Source organism: Chanos chanos, chromosome 1, assembly GCF_902362185.1.
Source record: "Chanos chanos chromosome 1, fChaCha1.1, whole genome shotgun sequence".
NCBI classification, from domain to species: domain Eukaryota; kingdom Metazoa; phylum Chordata; class Actinopteri; order Gonorynchiformes; family Chanidae; genus Chanos; species Chanos chanos.
Window position 1 is genome coordinate 8,654,966 of NC_044495.1, and position 21,259 is coordinate 8,676,224.

Genomic DNA, 21,259 nt, shown 5'->3' on the forward strand with positions numbered 1-21,259 from the left:
ATTGCTTTTCCCAGCCATACGCACTTACACAATAGGGACATCTAGTGGCAAAATGCTCACCTAGCGCTGGTTCTCTGTGGGCTCTCTAACAACCAATAGTAGTTTTTATTCCTCACCACGTATTGCTTTAAGGTGATTAGGAACTTTGTTTGGTAATCCCTTTGGATCCACGTGAATTTTCCTTATGCCATATCTAGTGTTTTTGTGGCTACAAGCTGGGCATTAGCGGCCTGCATACTGGCACACTGTAGCTATCAGAAACTAGGCAACAGTTCGAAGCAGGTTCCTTAATATTTTGTCCAAAAAAGTGACGGAGCCAAAGGTTTTACTGAATGTTACAGATGATGGGGAACAACAAATATTCATAACTACGCCTTCCACAGCTGGACCAACATCTGTCTCCGTCTATCTAAAGTTACCCTAACTGTGTATGCATGTCTACTCATGAATATCTGACACAAAGTAAAAGATAAACAGAATTTATAAAATATGTCAGCTCTACATAAACAGTTGCGGGTTGAAATTGGTTGCAAAGTGCAAATTTAAAACAGAAGGTAAAACAGAGATCTCATAGGAACTTGAAGTGGCATTGTATTATTTCCCAAATGCAACTGTATGTTACTACATAATGTCACACAGCTTCTCAAATGAGTTATAAACATACATGGAGGGCATTATACCATGAGAGCAAATGGTATTTCAATACATTAATAATTTCAAATTAATTTTAAAAGGATAAACAGTTTATTAACATATAAAGACAAAACGTCTCAAACAAATTTTGAAAGTCCATTATTTGATAAATGGCAAGCAGGAAAAATTGCAATATTGGACAAGCTCAAACTGTATAATCTGTTGGTTCAATACTATAGAAGAGAGCTCCACCTTTCTCATTAAGTACTCACACTGGATAAAGGGAGTTATAAAAATATTGTGCTTTAGTGTAAATATTTTTCCCTGTGCAACTTTAATACAGTATAATATGCATTCATATCACAGATGTTTGTAATAACATAAAAAAAAATGTTTATAGTGCTCTATATGCATTGAGAAATGATGAATAAGATGAATGACTGGAGAGTCTAAATATGCCACGTAATGAAGACAAGCCTAAAGCACTTTTCAGGTTCTATCAGCATTGTCAGCATAATTCACAGTGTAATTCCATTTAAATAACTCTGGAATTCGCATGCACTTCATAAAAAAAAAAAAATCCTGTTCTTAGAACAATTTGGTGTTTTTTTCCCCCCACAGTTTTTGTGGTGTGTTCACTGAGAACTGAATACTTTCACATGATGTTATTATGAAGCAAAAGTACCTCATAACAAAGACAGGCCAAATACATGGTGCCTGTCAACTGTTCCTTCTGTGTGCTCTGTGATATTCCACAGACAAATCTGAGTTTGTGAATATGTACCTCACTTAAGAGACACATACTCAGTACTTGGAGGTCATGTCTCATGTCTATGGTTACTGGAAGATTTCCTCTCTTATGATGAGTCAGAGGGAGACATGGTATTTATCTCTGATAATGGGAAAGAGTGGGCTCAGATATTTAAATGGCCGTTTCATTAAGTCTGTTCTCAGTCATAACGAAACACAGTCGACTCGTTTTGTATGTTTTCACTTTCACTTAAACACCATCCTATATTCAAAAATCATATTTGGAAACGAGTCATATCTAAATGTACACCTCTTTGTAATACGCAAGAGGTAACGTGAGTGAAAAGCGTTATGGGGTAAAATTTTTGGAGAGGAGTGTTTCCTTTCCTTGTTTCCACTCCTGCAGTGTACTTTTTTGTACAAGGTAACAAAACATCCCTCCAAACAGTTTACATTCTTTTACTGTAACTGTTTCAGCAGTATTCTTATATACTACGTTCAAAAATTCATCAAGACATTAATGGTAACAGTATCCCATGTAAACTGTATATGATCATTACTTGAGTTATGGCTTCAGTTAAGAGCAAAATATGTTCTGTGACATTTTATATAACTAGAATGAATGTAGGCTACTGTAGAATATGCCCTTGTGATTACCAGCGCAGTCTCGGTTGCCGCTTCTAAAGTTGACCGCAAAATGGCATTTCTAACGAAGCAAAACCGAATACATTCTTCTGAGGTCACATAATAAAAATACCGACACAGTAGGATAGGTACTGTAAATTGAATTTCTCTCTCTTTGTTCTTTTTCTACTATGGGCGCATGTTGGTTTCAAATTAGGGAGTCAGACCACAGATCTCAGTAAAAGGAGCACAGATAAGGCATGTTTAAGAGTCATTTTTCAGGTTGTCCCTCCGCTTAAATGCAACTACATATTTTCCTCTGCTCTTTCACAGTGAAGCCTTTACTGTTCTTACTGGCTGACCTTTCTGATGGCACTTAGCAAAAATAATTAAGCACGTAAATTTGGCAAAAAAAAATACATCAAATATTTCATCACATATTTTAGCACTATGTTCAGTGTTTGGCTTTGTTCAAAACTGGGGCGGTGCATTGCAGCTTATATGGCGAGAAAATTACAAACTAGTGTCAGCGGTCTCAACCTTGGGGACCGCAGGTTCAGACAAAGTATCGGGCTGACCATCTCTGCAGAAGAACACTGCCGGATTTTTACAGGCCCACATGGCAACTTCTCCCCCGTTTGCCGGACTGGAGGAAGACAAGCGACTGTTGGCACCGTGTCTGCTGACGTATCGGTCTCTGATTCTGTCAGCTCGCGTTCTGACCTCTCTGCTCTGTGTCTGAGTTGATAGGTAGGCGGCAATATTTCTAGTCCTATAGCCCTCCTCCCGACTACGGCCCAGGAGCATCGATATGTTGGGGTTCCTTATGGCATATATCAAAGGATTTATGGCACCGTTTGCCCAGGCCATCCAGATAGCGACCGTGTCCATGGCAGGGCTAAAGGAGTAGTCTCCCACGGCAGTGATGATGCCCATTAAACAGTAAGGGCCCCAGCAGAAGATGATGAACACAATCATTATCAAAACTGTAGTAGCTGTCCTCATCTCACTGTAGAAACGAAGCAGGTGCGCATAAGTGGTTACTGGCCGCACCCTAATTTCTGACAGTCGGACAGTCTTACAGATGTTGTAGTGACAGAAGCACATGAGAGCAAAAGGAAGGAGATAACATACGACAATTAAAGCTATACTGTATGCAGTGCCCATTCTAGAGGTACCAGAGTGAAATACGTACATACAATGGTAAAATCCCTGTTTGTGTACCACCAGGTGATCAGATGTTCGCAAGACCAAGTACCATGGAAGGGAGAAAAACACCGCCGACAACCAGACTGCCACCAACAGCTGGATGGCCCTCTTCCTGCCAATTTTTTCTTGTGGTTGCCTTACGATGGCATAGTACCGGTCAAAAGAAATGAGGGTCATTGTTAAGGTAGAGATAATACCAAAACAAGTGTTGAAAAATCCGTTGGCAATGCAGAAACGGTCTCCAAACATCCACATACCATCTTTACTGAAAAGCATCATGAAGGAAAAAGGTAAACAAAGAACGGCGGTCAGGAAATCAGAGAGGGAGAGGGACATAATGAAAGCATTTGTCACGGTTCTCAGCTGCCTGTGCTTGATTATAACAATTACTACGGCCGAATTACCTAAACTGGACAGGAGAAATATAGCCAAGAGCAACAGTGCTTGCGCAGCCACAGCTATGCCTTGAAGCACCGAGTTTCCTTCGGAACTCTTCACGGGTATACTCTGGTTCTCCTCTCCGCCCGTGTGATTTCCGACGCTGGCCTGTGTAGCCAGAATTGATATAACTGGATTCAGTGTCACTAGTTCCAAAATCAAATCTGAACCCGAAATGTTGTCTGAAGAGGTCATATTGCCGGTGTTGTGCAGCGCAGAGTTCACTGAAATATCCATTGGACACGGTTAGGGCGCATCCAAAGAACAGAAGGGGATTCATCCCTTTTCAAATACCTTGCCAGTCTCTCTGTGTGAAAGATATAGCAGCACAAACTGAAGAGTTATCACTGATAAATGCGTTCTCTCTTTGGAAACAGACTGTCAGGCATTAGGCAAACGCATACATCCAAATAGCTGAATTTCGTTGCATTCACCGACTGTAACACTTTTCTGCTGCATGTTTCAGATTGCATTCTGAGTCTCCTCCCCTCTCCCCGCCTGCCCGAAGTACAAATTCAAGCCTTTGCACTACTCTGTGACGTTTAAAACCGTTACCATGACACCAGTGATGATTTTTGTCTTACGCACTTTCCTATGAAGATCGGCAGTGCTTGTACACATGTAGCCATACGAGAAATGGCGAGAATAGTCGTCTTTAAAATACATGGCAAATTAATTCCTGTAGCCTACACAGTTACACTACTATAGGTTACTCATATGCGTCTCCTATAGTCTATAGTGGATTATTATTTAGGCAGAAGAAGAGCACTCTTTATATCTCAGTCCTTTACAGACCATAGTTCCCAGCATGTTATTTGTTTCTTATAGCAGAATGAATTCGATATCAGGACTGTGGGATGTTTAGGCCTACACGATGCATACGCTGAATAAAAAATCTCAGTTATCAGTAGACAGGTGCTGCCATAGGTACAAATAATAAGGTAAGATAATAGTAAGTACAGTGAAGGTATATTTTGCGGTACTGGATATTAAATTACACGATTGTTTCCAGCCACAACCCCCCCGCCAAGAACCCAGGGATACAGTAATAGCGGAACTAGGACAATGGAAAGAAAGAACATGCCAAAAGCAAATAAAGTTTTTGGTATGTTCTTGGACTGTCTCCTTAAGTCACAACTGACCTACTTAAAAGGAGAGAGAGAGAGAGAGAGAGAGATGCTGCATGTACCTCCAAATAAGGATGCCAAATCGTTAGAGGGCGCTGACACAATGATAGTCAGTGGCTAGAGTCAGGTAGAGCAACAAAAAGAAGAACGTTTACATTTAATTCTTCCGGTTAAATTGCGTCGAGAAGCTAGGCTGATGAATACTGGCCGTTTTCTCTGAAAATCGACTGCTCTGGACTTAGGATATGAGTATGTGAAAATGATCTGTTGTAGTTTAAATGAATTAAGAATGACCGAGTCGTAAATACTGTAAGATTTCTCATATAGGCTTGTCATATTCGTAGACGTTAGCCTGCTAGCCTGTGAAGTAGCTAAGTGCTGTGTGAAGCTATGTCAGAGACAGATAAGAAGTAGGTGTTTGCTAGAAAACACTGTAAAAACAACGGGTTTCTCCCTTTGGAAACCAGCGTTATACATCTTAACATATCGCCTAAGAATGATTCGGTCATTTACTCCTCAAATGTATCACTTTTTAAGGAGTAAAACACCTGTAAAATAAAAGTTATCAGCTAGTTCGGCCGTTACCGAAGGAGCGAATAAATGTAATGTTTTTCTAACGTGTGTTTTGTGGGATACTTCATTTCTTTACGTTGTCTACTGCAGCTGTGGCAATGAGTTCCACCTGTCCAGGGCTGTATTGTGGAAAGACCCTAATAAATGGAACGATTGAGGGAGAATGTGGGGTGAGTAATGGTTAAACACTATGTCTTATGGGCAGTGTATAAAATGATTGGAGTACGCAGTATTTATTAATAATCTGATGTATTTGGACTTTAACAACGTGGTATTGTTGAACTAGAGGTGGAAGCTCGCATAAGATTCATTTGCTGGAAATCTTTGCAATCTAATTCCTAGGTATGTCCGCGAGGGGAAAGGGCTAATTTGCAGAAGATCTGTCAGAAATGTATCGGCTCACCAGAACTTTATGACTGGCTCTACCTGGGGTTCATGGCCATGCTCCCACTCCTACTTCACTGGTTCTTTATAGAATGGTATTCAGGGAAGAAAAGGTAGAAACAGCCTTGTCTAATGCATGCAACAGATTTGCCTAATGCATGTAGCAACTCAGTAAATTAAGGGTGGCTTTGCTGTAGTTTTAATAAGCTTCAAGTTCTCCGTTTGTATGTTTGTTATGCATTATTTAGGTTTTTGCTTTTGTTAATTTTATTGTTGTATGTATTTGGTATTTCAGAGTTGTCTAATGCTAAAATGTTGTAAATTTAGGAGAACTCCTGACTTTGCTGGATTTCATATGCCCTCTTAAAGTAGGATATAAACCATGAGCATGAGTCATTGTTATGTATTCAATCAGAAAAGAGGATATGCACGTTATGAAGTGGGTCCGCGCTTGACTTTCTAATGTGTTTATTGTTAATGTCATCTTCAGCTCCAGTGCCCTGTTCCAGCACATTACAGCCTTGTTTGAATGCAGTGCCGCAGCTGTGGTGACTCTACTGGTCAGTGATCCGGTGGGTCAGTTGTCCATTCGGTCTTGCCGAGTCCAGATGCTGTCAGACTGGTACACCATGCTGTATAACCCCAGTCCAGACTACGTCACCACACTACACTGTACCCAGGAGGCCGTGTTCCCACTGTGAGTCTGTTACTATCTACATTAGAGGTGTAATAACCTTCTCTCCTTGATCACATTCCTTTCAGAAATCATTTTAAAATGTTGTCATTATTGATGATATTTGGTCTTTTTTTGGGGGGGGGGTGGGGGATTTGACTGACACCTTGGTGTGCTGTGCTGTATTCAGGTACACCATTGTGTTAATCTACTACGCCTTCTGCCTGGTCTTGATGATGCTGCTGCGGCCTCTCCTGGTGAAAAAGATAGCGTGTGGCTTGGGGAAGTCAGACCGCTTCAAAAGCATTTACGCTGCCCTCTACTTCTTCCCCATCCTCACTGTTTTACAAGCAGTTGGAGGAGGCCTTCTCTGTGAGTAGAGTTCAGAACAGTAGTCATGAGAGCTTTACTGTTGTAAGGAGAAGAATGGAGGTGATGTTTTTTTTTTTTTTCTTCCCCTCTTTTCTCTTTTGTTTTCATTAGACTATGCCTTTCCTTACATCATCCTGGTATTGTCCTTGGTAACCTTGGCAGTGTACATGTCAGCCTCAGAGATTCAGGTAAGAGTGTTATGTTATGATGATGGATTACTTGGCTGTTATGAATCGAAACACGGCACTCAGTTCTACCCACTGACTCCATCTGTTTTATTTTATAACATTCGTATTTACATTAAAATGTGATGTTTTCCAGTCTTTCAAGAACCTTGTTGCCAAGAAGAAGAGGCTGGTGGTACTGTTGAGTCACTGGCTCCTTCATGCCTATGGCATCATCTCCATCTCCCGACTGGACAAGCTGGGACAGGACTTGCCTCTGCTGGCTTTGGTGCCTGGACCTGCCCTGTTTTACCTGCTCACGGCCAAATTCACAGAACCCAACAGGATCTTGTCAGAGGGTGGCAACGGACACTGACAGCGCTACATCGGGTCCTCCGCACAGAGCTGTGACCTGTGCGTACAGGACCCCTTATCACCATGGGAACAGACCGTGGGGGAATCGCAGCCTTGGTTACAGTAGGAAGAAACACCTTTGTTCATGGCACCATTGACATAGGCACTGCAGAGACCCAATAAAACACTGGAGGAGAGCTTGTGACGTTTGATGCTCAATGCTGTTACAGTAAAATTGGTCCTGGTGTCTTGGGTGCCTGTTTTTACAAACACTGAGAGGGGCTGAAGTCTGCAAGCTGTACCTGCTGCAAGAGCTGATTGGCTGAACTTGGGAGATAAAAAAAAACTCATCTGCTGCAAAATAAGTGCTAATTTATGCTAGGGAGATTAAACTTTTATTGTCTTTTTTTTTTCCCCCTTCACTCCACACTATTGTGTTGAAGAAGCATAAATGTATCTTGTACAGAGATGATACATATATATATATGTTCCTGCTTACTATTTTAAAAATGCTGAGTAAAGCTATACAGCATGGTTTTGTGGATTTGTAATACTGGATTACTGTAAAGTTGTAAATGGTTCAAATAACTTTTTTTTTTTTTTTTTTAAACGTTTGTTTAATTCCCTGTTGAACAGCTTCAGTGATGAGTACATATCATTGACTCATTGTATTCCATGGCTAAAGAAGAGTCTAGCTGTTTATTATATAGTCTGTATAGTGAGAAACCAAATGTTAGTTCTCGTATAATGAAGAAAACCTTGTGCCAAAAGACTTAATTTCTTGGCTCTTAGCATCACATATACAAATGCTTAACACTATAAAATCCTGATTGACAAACTATTGAACTGAAATTCTGTTTGCATGTAGGACTATCTGAAAGTATTGCTGCTACTGAATATGTCTAAGAGTCTATAAAATATTTACTTTCTTTAAATGTCTCCTTTAGCCTACCTGAGTGATAAGATTGTTTCTTTTATGTTTGTATATTTATATAAATGAAAAAAAATTATAGTTGTTTTATCAGCATGCTAGGAATTCAAGGAAGTGAGTTCAGATCATTAATTGAATATTCTTAACATGAAACTGCTTTGTACTTGACATGTCACAAAAGTATGGTGGATTTTTGTGGAAATGTTCATTCTGTGAGCATCAGATTAAAAATGTATCTCCTTTGTCAGAAGTGATAATCTTGTGAAATAAATTAGAAAGATATTTTATTTGCATTTGCAGAGCTGAAACACAGTCATAACACATGTCTGTCTGTTATCTGACAGTCTGTCAAACCTCACATTCTCAACGCAGCTAGATTTATCTTGGAAATGTCACACGCACAGTTCTCTCTGTGTTTATGCGGTTTTATGTTGCTGCCTGTTGGATGCCTTCAGGTTCTCGAAACACACGGCTTATGCCTGCGAGCTCTTTGTCAAATTTGCTGTTTATGGCTCTGACGTGAAGCGATCTGTCTCGGATCTTCTCTGTGAGCTTGTGTATAGCCTCCAGGATCTTCTCATCTCTTTCTGTCGACTCCTGAAACAAGTCTCAGTTAATCACATTTTCACATCTCGTGTTACCATGTTAGTCTAATTCAGGATCTTGGAATAGTTTCCAGAGCGCTGTATCTACTCTGCCGATCTGGAACAAATACATATTGGCTGTACTCTGACTCAGTGTGCTGCAGTGCGCAAATGAGTGAAGTCATGATGAAGTCATGATGGAGTCTCTATTAGTCATTCATCTGATGCTTCATCTGCATTCAGTCCTTTATGGATTTTATGTACTTCAGATGAAGTGGACACAAAATTACAGGGATCATGTTAGTGTCTGGACACAGATCAGTCGTTACAGGGAATTAACCTCTACATTCCAGTCAACCATTTAGGTACACGTTCCATCAAGCTTAACCATGAGATGGAGGTGAAATTTTAGCTGACAGCTTACTCCTTACAGAAGGAGACGTTCACTCATTTAGGCACACGGGGCTCTCCATATCCATGACCTCACCGTTTTTCGGTGATTCGCGTTTTCATTAAAACGCTTGTACTTTTTTTGTGTGTTTTTCATCAGGAATTCCTCATTTCCATAACTGCGCACCCTCAAAATTATATCATTTTCGGCAGTTGAACTTATTTAAAAATATTGGATAATGCATCCAAAGAAACCAACAAAATATATTTGCGTTGTTTTGTTGTAACATATTTACAACATATTTACACATTTACATTGAACTACTAAGTGGCAATTTAAAAATCGAGCCCATCTGTTAGTATGGGGAATGCTCCTGTTTTAAGTTGAATCTGGTTTAAGGCCAACTTCATAAATGAAAGTGCTATGCACTAGAGATGCCTGTCATCAGCCTGATTAACATTTTTATGAATAACATTTCTTTACATTCTGCCTCCTACCTTCGTAAGCCATGCATCTGATGCCCAGCCCTCCTGCAGATTCCCTACAATATAATTTTGAGAAATATGAGATGCGGGTATTGCGTGTTTGTAACTGGTCAACCCTATTATGTTACACAATGAAATGAAGTCTTTCTGAACAGTGAGCAGAGTTCAGATTAGAACAGTATTGCCTGTATGGGCCTACTCACTGATTAGAGAATGTACTTCTTCTTTCAGCCATTCAGTCTCCTGAGTGTGCTTTTCTTTGTCTTTCTGTATGCTGCATATCTCCCTTTTCATTTGTTCTACACACTGCATACAGACAAGAGTAAAAGGAGGGGCGATTATTTCGGGGAACAGTGAAGACGACAAGAGAAAGCTAACGAAAAACCCCTGTAATCCAGATAAAAACTGAATAGAGCTATGGAACTGACATGGAGAAAATAAAGATCCATTTGTAGACTGTCCCGTCAAGAGGAATTTGTTTGACTCACGAAATGCAGTCGGCTGTTCTCCATACGGACTTGTTCCAGCATTATCCCGTTCTCATAGATGCTTTTCTCTGTGCTGCTAATTTCTTCAATGTGTGAGTGGAGCATCTCCATATGCTTTGTTTGTAAGGTCTCCAACTCTTGTTTTAAATCATCCTGTGAAAGTCACATTACCATTGTTTTTACAAAGCCCAGGCAACTGTAGATGGAAATGAAATTTTTCTGTGACAGTTGCTGTGTGCTTCCCCACCTTTGGCTTAAGGAGAGCAGCAGTTCGCTCTGTTGTTTCCTCAATGGAGAGCCTTAGGTTATTCCTTCTGGTGACTAACTCTGAGGACAAAAAAAAAAAAAAAGAAAAAATTAAAAAATAATGTGACATCTTTACTGAAATGTGGATCAACTCATTCAGCAGAGGGTTGTTGTTCAATTTGACTGGACCACAATGTAAATCATCTTCCCTTCTAACCAGCGACCGTCAGGTTTTCTGTGAGGCAAAGTGTTATGTATGTGTCGCTAAGCGTGTCCAAATGGGTAATTTAACTGCATTCTGTTAGTGTCGTTGTCTGTGACTGACTCAAATGGAACGGAATGAGGAGAATCTGTGCTGTATCTACCTGTTGTATATTGTTTGAGTGTCTGGTATCTGGCGTGCTCAACGTCATACTGTTGTCCCACTTCTCCCAAAATCGACTGCTGTACGTTGAGCTCCTCCTCTTTGGCTTGACGGGCTTGAGAGATCAATTCAGCCTCAGTCTTGCGTGAGCCAGAGGAGAAGATCATGACTCGCACACATTTCAGATGGGAAGGACTTACCGTCAACAATCAGAACATGATATATGCAGTATGTTTAAGCTGGGGTGAGAGAGATACATCTTGTCATTGACTTACGGCGAGCTTGGGGATCTCGGAATGGAGAGACATTTCTCTCTGCTTACACTCCTCCTCAGTATCGATGACCTCCTTGGTTAAAAGCTCAATCATTGAATTCATGGAAGCGTGGTCATTGAGTTTTTTCTCCTGTTAATAGTGAAGGTCACTGTAGCAACGGCATGGCAATTACAGCACATTAACACAGAGCGACTTACTCAAGCGGAAGAACTGCCTGACCTCCCCTTTCAGGTCCCTGTATCGCTTTTTGGTTAACTCAATGGCCGCATTGACCTCCACCATGTGTCTTTCGTGATTCTCTTTAAGATCCTCGAGAGACTGACACAGTCGATCTTTCTCAACCTCAAGGTCATCCCTGAGCATAGAAAGTTCATAATGTTCCACCAGTCAAAAACCATAAAAGAAGGGAGAGAGCGTTAATAAAAGAGGAAAATGTTTTAGAGGAGGTCAGATAGAAGTGCTTGTTAAAACCTCATTTTCTTCTCTTTGTCCAGTTGACTCTCGAGTTCATTCAGGTTTTTTTGAAACAGGTCTGCATTGACTCTGAAAGAGATGATACAGAAAGTTGAATGCCTTCTATTACTGAGGATATGCATTTTATTAGTGGTATTTCTTATGTAATGACAGTCAGAAGCTGAAGATTTGTAAAATGAAGATACTGAATCTCACAGGTTAGTTTCATGGAGTTGTTTCATTTCCTCTCCCATTGCTCTGATTTCAATCTTATGTCTTGCAATGGACGCAATGCGTTCCTCAAGTCTGAGTTTAGACCTCTGTAGTCTACAAAAAAAAAGAGATGAAAATTACTATTTGTTCAAACACAACATGCAGTTGCAGTGTAGTCTTGTATCGCTGGACGACAGACAGACAGTGGAAGTGAACTGGGGGGGGGGGGGGGTGTTAATTTACCGTCTAGACAAGCTTTGGTGTTCAGCCACGGCATTTTCCTCCTCTTTCCTCTGAATGTTAAAGCTGTCCGACAGCTCGGAGATGCACTTTAAATGGATCCCATTAATTCTCTGACCCTCTGCGATCTCATTTTCTGTCTAAGCGCAGGACAGAGTCTATTAAACAATTAAGCAAGCTCATATCTAAAAACATCAGTCACAGATAGTGCAGACTTCTCTATCTACCTTTTCGAGCAAGTCAAATTAGAGAGATAAATGTGATCCAGTTGGAAAGGGGAAACTTAAACCAGTCTTTGCAAGGCTTGTTTGACCAGAGCTGCTGACCTCCCATGAGCTTTGTGAACTATAGCACTTCTGAGGGCAGTCCAGAACCCCCAGCTCTTTCAAAGGTCATTTCTACATAGTACATCTTTGAAGGAGTGCTTTTCAAAAGCACAATTTGACTATAGGCCAGCAGGTTCAGTCTCTAGCAGGAAATCAATACCTAAATCTGACATCTAAAGGTTCAGCATTTGGAGTGCTGATACCTCATAAAAAGAAATTATAAAAATAATATGCTGTTTTGTTGTTGTTGTTTTGCTTAAGCTTCACATAATAACAAGCAATCAAAAGTATTGAAACCTTGGATATTTTCTCCTGGAGGACCTGAACCTTCTCTTCAAATGCTCTCTCCATCTCCGACAGCTTTTTTTCATGAATTTCTCTGTAGATTAAAGATATTAAAGGAACAAAGAGGAAACAAAAAAACTTAGCATGAAAGTAAATCGGGAAATATGACGAACTGCAGACCAGAAGGGAAAAAAAAGCATTAATGGAGTTTATAACTATGTGGCTTACATTTGACGATCCAGTTCCTCTGACTTCCTAACCTCCTCCGCTAGCTGCTCTTCGTATTGCATGTGTGTGGTCATCAGTCTAGCTATACTCTTCTCTAGCTGGGTAATGCGCTACAACACGCAAAAAAGAAAACCCAGAATGAAACAGATAAATCAGTCCTTTCACTAAAAATTAATTATATAATATTCAAAGTATTTAAAAGAAAACTATCCGCTACGCTTTTTTTTTTTGTCATCTTAGAAATTCATGAACTTCAGCATTGCACAGTGCACACATCCACTCACATTTTTATATTCGGAAATCTTCTCCTCCTTGTTTAAAAGCACTGATTTTAATGCGTCGAGTTCAGCGCATGTCCTCAAATTGGCCATTTTCTGCTCCTGAATGTTGCGGATGGTGTCATCAATCTAGATATGAGGAAGATGATTAAAGCTACTACGTATACAGTGCATAGGATAGGATTGTTCTTCCCCCAGAAAAATGAACATACTTCTTTTTTAAGAGTCTTCTTGGTCTCGTCAAACTTTTTCCTCTCCTCAGTCATATCCTCCTCCAGCTGCTTTCTGGCAAAATCCACCTGAAGGATCTCATCATTCAAAGTTTGGATCTCATTTCTTGTTTCATTCAACTTGGTCTGTTTCTGGGATTTTTTTGACAGGTAACGGTTGATTTGGCCAGTAACATCTTCATGGCTGCTTTTCACAAGCTCTCTTTCTTGACTGAAACATATTTATTAAACGTGAGTGTAAATGACTAAACCAACTCAGAGTTCAATTTCGGGAGTGAAACAGTTGAATATGAATAATTTATTTATTTAGAAAGAAAAGGATGTTTTAAGTGTCTGTTCCTGTATGGTTAGAATTCTTATAAAATCAAGACAGATTGTACTCATTACCAAGCTGTCAGTTCAATGGGCTTACACAAGAAAGCATATCATAGAACACATTGAGACAACCCAGTGACATTTGGAGAAAACTCGAACTGAGGCAATAACAGAATACCGTACACTACTGCATAGAAACTCACATCAGAACTTTATTTTGCTGCTCCAGAAGTTTCAGCTTCTTCTCCATGGCCTCTAAATCCTGCACTGTGCTGTTCAGTTCCGCCTGGAGTTGACTCAGCTCTTCGGCATTGGCTTCTCTGACAGCAGCCACACCAGCTGAGTGAAAATGTTGCCCTTATATTTGCAGGTTTTTTCTTTTTAAATGCAAGATACATTCACACACTTCGTTATTTGTCCATGACAAACATAACAATGACCTGTTCTGAGGAAACCTGCATACCTGACATTTCATTTCTAATATCGTCACGAAGATTCGTAACTTGATGCCTGATTTTGCTTGTCTCAATGGTTTCAATCTCCAAGTTCTCGTGAGCAGATTTTCTTGATGCTTCCTATGAACATTTTTGCAAGGTATTACTGGTTAAAATATGGCTGTTTACAGAGGTTACCTCTCAGATATAGCGCCTAATTTAATATTAAAACCATTCTTATTAACTAGAGTGGTGCTGATATGGATATATACATCACAACCATAAGTTAATTTTAACAGTCATTTGCCTCGGCACTGACAGTTCCCGCTTTTTTACTGAATAGGCCACGTACCAGGTTTGAATCTAGGACGTAAACATGCAGAACATCCAGGGTGGAAAGTGTTGTTTGAAGTCACTGCCTACTGTAATATTCGTTTCTAAGGAAGCAGGGCGCCTCTAATCGTACCACGGCATACAGAACTAAGGAGTCGTCTGAAATCTGACTTACCAACTCCTTGATCGCAGCCGAAATCTCTCTAAGGTGATGACTTGCCTCTTGATTAAATGAAACGCCCTTTTCTTTCAGCTGTTTCTCTAAAAAGCACAAGCGACCACCACACGTACACGGTCACATCGAGACCAGTCTCAAAGTAGGAAAATGACATTAATTATCTTGAGAGCCGAGCGCTTTTACAGAATATACGCCTTGGTTCAGGAGATGGCTTTTAACTTTTTTAACTAAACCAGCTAATGCAACCAGTCAAATTAGCACTGTGTCAACTTACTTGTAAACTTTTGATATTGTGGGAAAGTTTATGTCTTACCTAACTCTCTTAAATGTTCCAAAGCAACCATAACAGCAGGGAAGTCTGGTACTAAACATGCAGCCATTCTTTTAAACAAAGAAAAAACGACCTGATACTTCCTAGAAACTAAATCTTGTGGTTACAGTCCAAAGTTAATCGCTTTGTGAAGTTTAACAGGCTCGGGCAACTCTGTGCGTCCATCTGTGTACAGCAGTTGTTGGCATGACAACACAGAGCGATTGTATGATTCCCAGTCAAGTTTATGATGAGACTTTATTTTTTCTACCTCGTGCGATATGCATAGCGGTTAACTCTGCCTCATTAATCAACGGCATCTTCCCCTCTGTATTGTTCAGATAAGTTAAAAGATTTAGCAGAAAGTGTGAATTTCGAATTCCTTGGTTTATATTTCCATTGTTTGTGTCTTTTTTTTTTTTTTTTTTTTTTAAAATGACCCGCTTTTTTTTTTTTTTTTTTTTTAACACGAGGTAGGTCAGTTTTGTTCTCAGTCTAGCTAAATCCAACCATGCAATCCAGGTGGAAAGGATTAATCACTCAGTAAGGAGGCAGAACTTTTATGTCAGGTGCGTAGCTGAGCGAGAGCTTTATATTTTTCCTTCAAATGGATCTAAGAGAACAGCTAAGAAATGAGTGAAACAGTCATTAAACATGTGAGCGTTCTGAGGCGCACTGCTGGGAAAATAAGTAAAAATACAAACAGAAACATAATAATACACTACAGACTAATATATTCCAGTTCAGTAGCTATGCTCACCAGATGGCAGCAAATCATAAAGATGTATTTGAGAGAATTGCTTGTTCTAGAAAAGACATTAGCACATTTTTGCCATTTAGTGATGCAGTTTTGCTTTGGAAAGAACATCAAAATTTTGAATGTGAGACCCCTTTCCTGCACAACTGTTAGTTCTCCTTACACTCTCTGTGTGCCTACATGTAAGTGTGTCACATTTACATCCACAGTCACCTGAGTGTCATCCTTCAGATATCAGTTTTCCAGAAAACAGAGAATACAATCTAGGCTGTCATCTGTAGTCCTTAGAGATTCCAGCTGTTGTAATGACATTCTCATGCATGAGAATTCTGAAGAGGCTGACTGAGGCGGAGTCTAATTGACCGTGGATTCTCCCACCATCTAATCCTTGGCTGAGTGACACCACAGATGTCTAAGTCCCACCCCTTATTTACATCTACCCTGTGCTTCTTGTACCACAGCATCCTTTTCAAAGCCCTGCCAGGTTTCAGACCTCATTTGCGTTGTTGTAGGACATGTAAGAAGCATTAAAAAAGACAGGTTTATCGACTATTCCTTCCTTTGCCTAAAGGCAAGCTTTCAGACTCTTCTGATCGTGATGTGAGTTTATGCAGTTGCACATATGGCGTGGATCCTTGTGGCTAGGGAGAATGTAATCCTCGTTCGAACATGAGGGTGTTACTCCAGATCTGACCTGCAGGGGGCACTGTTGTTCCATCTGCTCATCCAGGTGGAGGCCAGTGCACCATGTCTTAGAGGTAATTAGACAGGGTTTGAGCTGCAGGGTAGCTATTGATTTTTTTTTTTTTTTTTACCTCATTGCTAGGAAGCATCTTGCATGTTTTTTCCTTTCTCGAAAATGTCTTCAAACTTCAGCAGTTCCCACCTTGGCCACAGGCCCTTGCTGCTTGGCTTACCAGTCCTTATTTTCCAATACAGCTTGGGATTCTGTGGTCATAAGTTCATAACCCTAGACCAGAGTATTAGCAAAAAAAAAGAAAAAAAAAAGTTTGCTTGCAACCATTTGCTTGGCAGGATATGTAATTTTCATTCAGGCCTTCGTGCAGAGGTGAGAATTTTAACACATTCGCTGTCCAGGCATTGAGGTTACATCTGTCTAGTCTTGCAGGATCGTAGCACGGACTGTTCCATCCCAAAGGATGAACTTCATGTAGTACCACACGCTTTATTAACCAGCAATGTTTGTTGTCTTTAATCGTTTGTATCTGGAGGCACGCTCGTGTATTAAAATCTATACTGTCACGAAGCTTGTTCAAAAACACTTCAGTAATGGTAGACTGATTGAACAAGCCAGCAATTGTATTCTTTTGTTTCCATCTAAACACAAGCTTGCTCTCTTTCTGTCTCTCTCTCCCGGAATGGTGCAGTGAAAAGAGGGAAACAGTCCAAGCAGAGGCATTTTAATTGGCTATAAAGCCTCCAGTAGACACATGGATGAGGCAGGCGTCAGACTGGGAAGAAGCTAAGCTTTTGTACTGTGCTACTGATGGGGGACAGTTCTTCCAACGGTGTCCTTTAAAGTGAACTTAAACGCGGAGGTTTTTTAAGGGAACACCGAAGACCGAGAAAAGCTTCCTAAAAAAAGAAACCGTCCGTCGGATCCGTTTCAACTTTTTTCATGACAAAAGAAATCTCTAAACTCTTCCTTCTTTTGTTACTGACCCTCAAAGTATCTGTCATCTCTGCTTTGTCTAACTCCAAAGCATCAGACAGGTTAACAGGAAAAGAACTGCAATTATGTATTTCCTTTCCGCTAGAGGCCTTTCTTCCATTACAGCGAGAGTTTTGGCTCAAGCTTTTTCATTGCCAGTGCTTGATTGAACACTTGTATTTTTGTCCTTTTTCTCCTTTTTGTTTGGAGCGGGTGGTAAACATCCAAGTACTTAAGCCGTACAGGTGTCTTGTGTCACGCATTGCAGTGTCCTGTCTTGTTTGCCGCCAGTCTCATTACGGGGTTTTGATTGCGTGTGGTAAAACAGGGAGGCTGTTTAAACTCATGGCTTTGGGGGGCAGGGAGGAGGAGGAGGAGGAGGAGGAGGAGGAGGAGGAGGAGGAGGAGCAGGGGGGGGGGGGGGCGGGGGGCGGTCAGAGAAGTGTCACATTTCAGCTCGTGTGCATAATTTATCTCTGATCCAAGGTCAAGAGCTACATTGTTTGTACGAGATCTTACATACCAGTACCTCAATGTCGCCGGCTTCTAATATTTCCCATGTCGGAAGCAAACATAGAAGGACATTTCCATAAATTGCCGGCTAGGTCGTTTCATCCTCGTAGGAAGTTATTCTGTTTCGCAAAATGTCAATAATTTTTGGTTCGAAGAGGAACTGGCTGAAACCCCCCCAGAAAAAACAATAAAGGTATGAGCGATTAGTTTACAGATGATATTGCTGCTTAGGTGACAGTAATTATTTATATATTTTTATGTTCATTTTTTTCATCATGTTATCCACTGAGTGGATCAGTCCGATATCCAATGTTTTTCCTTATTCGAACGCAGTGTAATTATCTATTTGGACTGATGTTGGAGCATCTTCAAATATCAAATTATCATAACATATCATCATGTAATCTTCTTACTTCGGCGTCCCACATACAGTATGTGTACAAACACTCGAGGAGTTTCTGAGTGTAGACACGTGAGGCATTCCGACGACGGGCTGGAGTCATTTATTCTCAGGGTACATTGCAGCTGACATTCTATTGTTTCTGATCGATGTGAATAAAAGATTAAAAAATGGGAACGGCTGTGATGCAGACAGTGCAGTGTGCCCACGGTGTGATGTGCAGGGAACCCAAGCTGTCATTTCCACTGTCTGCCATCTGCCGTGCGGAATAAAGGAACGTTAGACCGCTGCAATCATATTAGGAAATTCAAGCCTCTCTGGAACGTTGACTTTCACTTCAGCTGCTTCAACTCACAGTTTAAATTTAATGAGATTTTTTTGGAGGGGTGGGGGGTGGGGGGGGGTAGGAAAAAGGATGTGCGGAGAGTATCGAATATGAAAACATTAAGAATGGTCTAATTAGACATGGCGACAGGATTCTTAACACGCGCAACACATGCAAGCGTGTCAGATAATGTGACGGCGCGGACAGTCATATTAAAGCAGTGTATCATTTTTAATTTGATCATCTTAATATGATATTTTCAATTTACATCAGATTAAAGGTACAACACGGAGTGGATATCACCATTAACATAAATATCCGTGGATTTCTCCTTTTTTATTTTTGTCCTACCACACATTTCCTTGCCTAATTGCATACACAAATCATCCATAAGACCGTAACAGTCGCGTAATCACGATATCCCTTCATTTGTACAATTTGCAGGTGGACTCGTACTTCTCTCTCTGTATCTGCCCATCTCTCAAGGTTACCCAGATAACCGCCATGCCTCAGTTCAATAGCTGCCTTTATCTTATAGACAACCATTGATCCATTATTGCCTTTTAAGACAATGGGTGCTTCTGTATTTGATTGTGTGACTTTGTCTTCGTAGTCAAATTATACCTCTGCCTTCACGTATGCATCACAGAATCCATTTCATTGTGTTTTTTCTCCTCACTTTGTGTGTCTCTTTGTCTCTTTCTTTGACACTCGTCTTCACACAAAGAGGACATTAATCAAATAAATAGCATGTTGTGAAATAGGTATCCATTTGTCATTTTGTCAACTTTTTACTAGTAATGAAAAGACAACATACATGATTGAAATTCATGGTTGTACTCTTTAGTTGTCTTTTAACTTTATTTTACTTTAACGTTTAGGAAAATAAAGCGACAATGTCTTGCTTGTCCTCCAGTTTTTCCCTTCAGCTCTGGTTAGTTTGAACCATAAAGCATCATGGGAAAGTGACTCATATATACTGTATGTCAGGCTCACTTGTTTGATGCTTGTGAGCTTGTATCTCTCAGCAGCAGTCACTGGATATGGGCCTTATGCTTCACATCAGATAGCCTGTTAATTTGATACATTATTGAGTCTCTTACCAGGAGTGGGCCCTGCATAATACATGATGTTCAGGATAAACACAGCAGCTCACATAAATGAGAGTTTCCTCACAGAGGAGACACTTTAGACACACACACGCCCCTTTTGAGAGGTACATGTGTGTGTGTGTGTGTGTGTGTGTGTGTGTGTTTGAGAGAGAGAGAGAGAGAGAAAGAGAGAGAGAGAGATTTTACAATATGTTCAGTTTTGGAGTTTGGGTAAGTTTTGCCCATAGTGGTTAAGGAAGAAAAGACCCACTGTCAGGGAGAGAAGATCCTAAATGCAGTTGCTGTTGAAGAGTGCTGTAAGTAGTGTCTCTGTGGCTCATGCAATGAACTCCAAGCACCAAAGGTAATACATCACCACGTCTCTCGCTTGGCTAGCAGAGCTGATGCGGGTAAGGGCCCTCGTTCGACAGCTCTTCTGACCAGTGCTCAGACCATCTCTCTCTCTCTCTCTCTCTCTCTCTCTCTCTCTCTATCTTACATACCCACTTAAACCCCACCACCGCACCTCCACCCAGGATTGGCCAAGAGGATGGTGATATATACCACAAAATCATGACTCAATTTCCTCCTTAACGAGTTTGTTTGAAGGCACTTTTTTTATGATCTATGAAACATCTCATGAGTGGATAGTGGAGGAATGCTGACACTACACTTTTGGAATTGCCAGATGTTAGCGCAGAGTCAAATTCCAATGTGTTTAAGAGCTTTCGGTCAGGAAGTTCCATCACTGGGCCGGTGCAGCAAACGACCCTCTCTGAGCCGCCGAAATGTGGACAGAATTTTGTTTTGTGCCTTTTTTTTTTTTTAACTGGCCTCTTTGATCTCTTCATTTCCCCCTGCCTGCTTTACCTTGACCACTCACCGTTGTAGCACACAGACTCGCTGACTCAGGGAACAGGCTAGCCCGGCGGGAAATCCATCAGAGCAAGGGGACCGGCTTTAGTCCTCGCCCGTCTGTCTGCCTGTCACCCTGTCCACTGTCCTCCACACACATCCTTCAAACCTGCCACCACTTTTCTTTAGGGTGCCAACCTCACGCGCATCCATAACCCTCTGCGTCCCCATAAACCACACCCATCCGTTTTTTTCTTTTTCCTTTTTAAATATCGTCCAGCGTTTCTGCTTCGCTGTAGAGCAGGGGAAAAAAAAGAACCACCTCGGACGCCTTCGGCACGTCTGAGATCCGGACGGCTCGCGTTGGCCTTTCAGGAATAAGAGCCTAATTAGTCCAGTAGTGCTTTGACGCGGATGAATCAAAATCGGATCCGAATTGATTTCTGTGATAGCGAAGCCTCAAACAATGAACCAGCTTGTCGGGCCTCGGCAGACCCGAATCGGCAAATGACCAGAGAGTCAGAGTATAGGCCATAATGGATGTCTTACGCTCGCCGTCGGCAGAACTGAAAGCCTGTTAAGAGCAAACAATAGCACTCACAGGAAAGCCGGGGCTGTCAAAAGTGAACCGTCAGCCTGCTCTGTCCTCAGGAGCAAAGCCATAATGCCTCTGCCAGGCTTAATCCTGTTTGTGTTTACCTGTTCCAAAGCCAACAGCACGGCTACCGTCCGATTGCACTAATAGCTTCACAGCATAA

General features: G+C 41.0%; 2 protein-coding genes across 2 annotated transcripts; one reads left to right on the plus strand and one right to left on the minus strand.

Moving 5' to 3' along the window:
- Positions 1–2,520: 2,520 nt before the first annotated feature.
- On the minus strand, positions 2,521–3,849 carry gpr135 (G protein-coupled receptor 135). The gene has a single exon (XM_030788297.1). The coding sequence runs from the start codon at positions 3,847–3,849 to the stop codon at positions 2,521–2,523; it is 1,329 nt and encodes a 442-aa protein (XP_030644157.1).
- Positions 3,850–4,962: 1,113 nt separating this feature from the next.
- Positions 4,963–7,628, plus strand: jkamp (jnk1/mapk8 associated membrane protein). Its single transcript, XM_030783682.1, has 7 exons — positions 4,963–5,030; positions 5,445–5,524; positions 5,697–5,851; positions 6,229–6,435; positions 6,602–6,783; positions 6,895–6,971; positions 7,105–7,628. The coding sequence occupies exons 1-7, from the start codon at positions 5,027–5,029 to the stop codon at positions 7,321–7,323; spliced, it is 924 nt and encodes a 307-aa protein (XP_030639542.1). The 5' UTR covers positions 4,963–5,026; the 3' UTR covers positions 7,324–7,628.
- The last annotated feature ends 13,631 nt before the right edge of the window (positions 7,629–21,259 follow it).

Excerpts from the sequence above, each read along its gene's own strand:
- gpr135 (XM_030788297.1), bottom strand. The coding sequence starts at position 3,849 with ATGACCTCTTCAGACAACATTTCGGGTTCAGATTTGATTTTGGAACTA.
- jkamp (XM_030783682.1), top strand. Across the intron at positions 6,436-6,601 it reads CAGGAGGCCGTGTTCCCACT|GTACACCATTGTGTTAATCT; the intron begins GTGAGTCTGTTA and ends TGCTGTATTCAG. Across the intron at positions 6,972-7,104 it reads TGTCAGCCTCAGAGATTCAG|TCTTTCAAGAACCTTGTTGC; the intron begins GTAAGAGTGTTA and ends GATGTTTTCCAG.